At 53.2% G+C, this 3152-nt stretch overlaps 1 protein-coding gene across 1 annotated transcript in view; it reads left to right on the plus strand.

Annotated features, from left to right (window-relative positions):
* LHX6 (LIM homeobox 6) overlaps window positions 1-2256 on the plus strand; it is a 10981-nt gene extending 8725 nt beyond the window's left edge. Inside the window, exons 5-7 of the mRNA XM_009998836.1 lie at window positions 20-173; window positions 804-907; window positions 2236-2256. Of these exons, the coding sequence (XP_009997138.1) occupies window positions 20-173; window positions 804-907; window positions 2236-2256 (279 nt within the window). The remainder of the gene's footprint in view (window positions 1-19; window positions 174-803; window positions 908-2235) is intronic.
* Window positions 2257-3152: the final 896 nt, after the last annotated feature.

The raw sequence follows: 3152 nt of genomic DNA on the forward strand, positions 1-3152 counted from the left end.
GTCATCACACAACCGCCACCCCCGCCATAAAAAACACCCCCCCCAGCACACGGTGCCGCCCTCGGGAGCGCCCCCGCCCCGCATCCCCTCCTCGCTCTCCGATGACATTCACTACTCGCCCTTCAGCAGCCCCGAGCGGGCCCGCATGGTGACGCTGCACGGATACATCGAAAGTAAGAGGCTGCTCCGGCGGGGATGCGGGGCTGGGGGTGGGATGCTCTCCGGGAGCTCAGAGCCCTTGTCCCGCGGGTGCACTGCTGGGGCGCACCCTGCTCCTCCTCCTGGCCTGGTGAACGTTGGGGTTTTCTAAAGTCCCTTTACAGGGAGGCCCCAGGTGAGAGGAGGAGGGGAGGGGGGGCTGCTGCAGCCTCCTTCCCTCCATACCTCATCCCCAGGGTTTTATCTGGCTGATCCTTGGCCCTCCTTGTGTTTCCTTTGTCGTGGAGAAGAGGCATGAAGGTGTCCTGTTGAGCTTGGTGGTCAGGGGGTCTCCTTCCTGCTCCCAGGATCAGAGTTGCTTTCTCTAACAGTTGCCAAGTGCTGGTGAATCATTTGTGAGTGATGGGCAGCTTTGGTCACGGCTGGATGGAGGTTTTGGCTTCGTGACTTTTGTGAGGCTTCTCCCTTCCCTGGCCCTCGTGGCTGTGGTTTAATGTGGCTCCTGCTGCCCCTTTGCTGGACTCATGGGGCACCTGTTCTTCCAGGCATGCCCAGAGCTGCTCCCTGGTGAAAACAGGGCTGTGCTGGTTGCAGGGTGGGTGTTGTTTGGAGTAACAGAGGCTGAAGCCTCTTCTCATCCACAGGTCAGGTACAGTGTGGACAAGTGCACTGTAGACTCCCCTACACTGCTCCACCAGTGCACCTCAAAGCAGACATGGAAGGACCACTATCTAATAGGGGTGAGAAGGTAATTGTAGTCCCTGTTCCAGGCCTTGGGCTCAAACCTCAGCTGTAGCAAAGACTTTTGTGTAATGTCACTGCCACTGCTCTTGTCAGCATCCCTCTGGCAGCTGCTCCTCTCTTTTCCTAATGGTGATGGCCCTATATTGATGTCCCAGCTGTTGGTCAAAACTGCATCACTTTGTTCCTCCCTGAACACCCCTCCCTGCTGGGATGTGCAGGGGTTCTCAGCCTGTGTTCCCTGAAGGTTTTGCCCTCCTCCTGCCTGAGCTCCTCTCCCTGGTACCTCCCCTGCCTGTGCTGAGCTCTGTGCTCCTGTCCCATTCCTCAGCTCCATTCCCGCCACGTGTTCTGGGTGCAAACAGCCACTGGCTGTTACCAGTGGGGCAGAGGGAACCTGTAGCATGTGCTGACTTCCCAGTTTTCCATGTGTTAATAAGACATTAATTTCTTGGGGATTCCAGTATTGCTTAAAGCACTAACAACTGGCTGAGACCATGTCTGAAGTAAGGATGTTATTGCACAAGGTCTGGCCAGTGAAAATGTTGCATATTGGTATTTTCTGTTCAGCACTTGAAGTAGTTGTTCCAGCACAGCAAGTCTGGGGACAAGACTTCTGAGGTTTGCTTAGGCTCATAAGATTTTATTTAGGATCCCAATAGAAGTGGCTTTATTTTGAGGAAACACTGGGTCCTTGACAGCTCTGATTAGTTTTAGTTTTTGCCTTTCCTGATAGAAATTCTCGGCCTCTGTTTTCCAATCTCTCTATTCAGTGCATCAGCTGCAGATTATTGAGTTCTGTTTTGATAAGCACAAGCAGGGGTACGGCCAAGTTATTTTCTCAGTCTAAATGCTACCTTTTTGTCATAATATCTGCCCAGTAAGCTGCAGAGTTTTCAGAAAATATTATACTGTCCTGGTGCTGCCAGAGAAACTTCACTGCAGCAAGTAGTTCCCATGATTGAGGTGCAATTACTGGCTGGCAGCTGCTGCAGGTTCTCAGGACATGGAGCTGCCCCCAGGGATCTCCTTGGCAGCTGCTGGATCCCAGAGCAGACCTGTTACCTGCTGGTTTCTGGTGTTGCCCAGCACAGTCCTGGTCCCTGGTTAAGGACCTCCTGCTGGGCTCCTGGTGCCTTCCCAGCTGGCTCTGCCCCTCGGGCAGGGCTGGTGGCTCCTGGGCAGGCAGTGGGGCCCAGAGGGGGGTTTTTCACCGGGAAGTAGCTGTCACAGCGCAACACGTGTCCATTCTGATGCTCCCTGGAAATGCATGTCCATGGTGAGGGACTCTGCCTGGGACAGCAGCTGACATTCCCCTCCCGTTCTTCCCACCAGGTCATCCTCTTTCAGTACTGACTGCGCAGACCCTTCCCCCCCTGCCCATGGGGCTGCCAGCACCGCTGCCCCTCAGCCGCTGAGCCCCCCGTCCGGCCCCAGGCGCCTGGTGCCCGTCACCTGGGAGAAAGCTCCAGCATCCTCTGTTCCTGCCGCTGAGCAGCACCCGACACCCACCGTCCTTCCTCCAGCGACACTCTGTGTATGTGTGTGTTGAGTGCAGAGTTACATTTTTCACTTGTTTCTTGTGGACTTGTAGTCTCTCCAAGGCGATGCCGGACACAGCCAAAGGTAGTGACTCTGCTGTGCTTGCAAAGCTCACTCCCAGTCCCGTGGGAATATGAACAAACCAGAACATGCTGAGTCTCGGGGGGTCGATGATCACCTCTGAACATTAAGGCAGGAGGAGTTTATGTGGTTTGGCCTGATTCCCATTTTGCACCAGTGAAGCGCTGTGGGTTCCTGGACATCCCTCCTGATTTCCACTTGTCTGTGTGAAATCCCAAATGGGCTTTTTTTGCTCAGCAACTCGATAGACACACAGACCTTCCTGAGCCAAACTCGTGGGTAGCTGAGACTCCACTAAGTGGAAAACATAATGCCAACTGGAAATAGGCAGTTTTTCTTCCTCCTCAAAGTGCTTTAGAATCACATGTCCTTTGATCAATCTAAGGTAAGTAAATCTTAAGTGTTTTTCCCCCCATTTTGTAGGAGGGGAAACCAAGATGTCCTAAACCAAGCGGACCCGTGGGGGTTGGTGGCAGAGCCAGGATTAGCACTCTGAAGCTTTTGATCACTGACTTGTTCTTAGAGCACTGAGTATCTCTCTTCTCTCACAGCATCTGCCAGATCTCTGGGTTTTATTTTATTTTTTTTAATTCTTGTTCTTTATTAACCAGTTACTTTATTTCCTTGGA

This window comes from Chaetura pelagica, unplaced genomic scaffold (assembly GCF_000747805.2).
Source record: "Chaetura pelagica isolate M959 unplaced genomic scaffold, ChaPel_1.0 scaffold405, whole genome shotgun sequence".
NCBI classification, from domain to species: Eukaryota; Metazoa; Chordata; class Aves; order Apodiformes; family Apodidae; genus Chaetura; species Chaetura pelagica.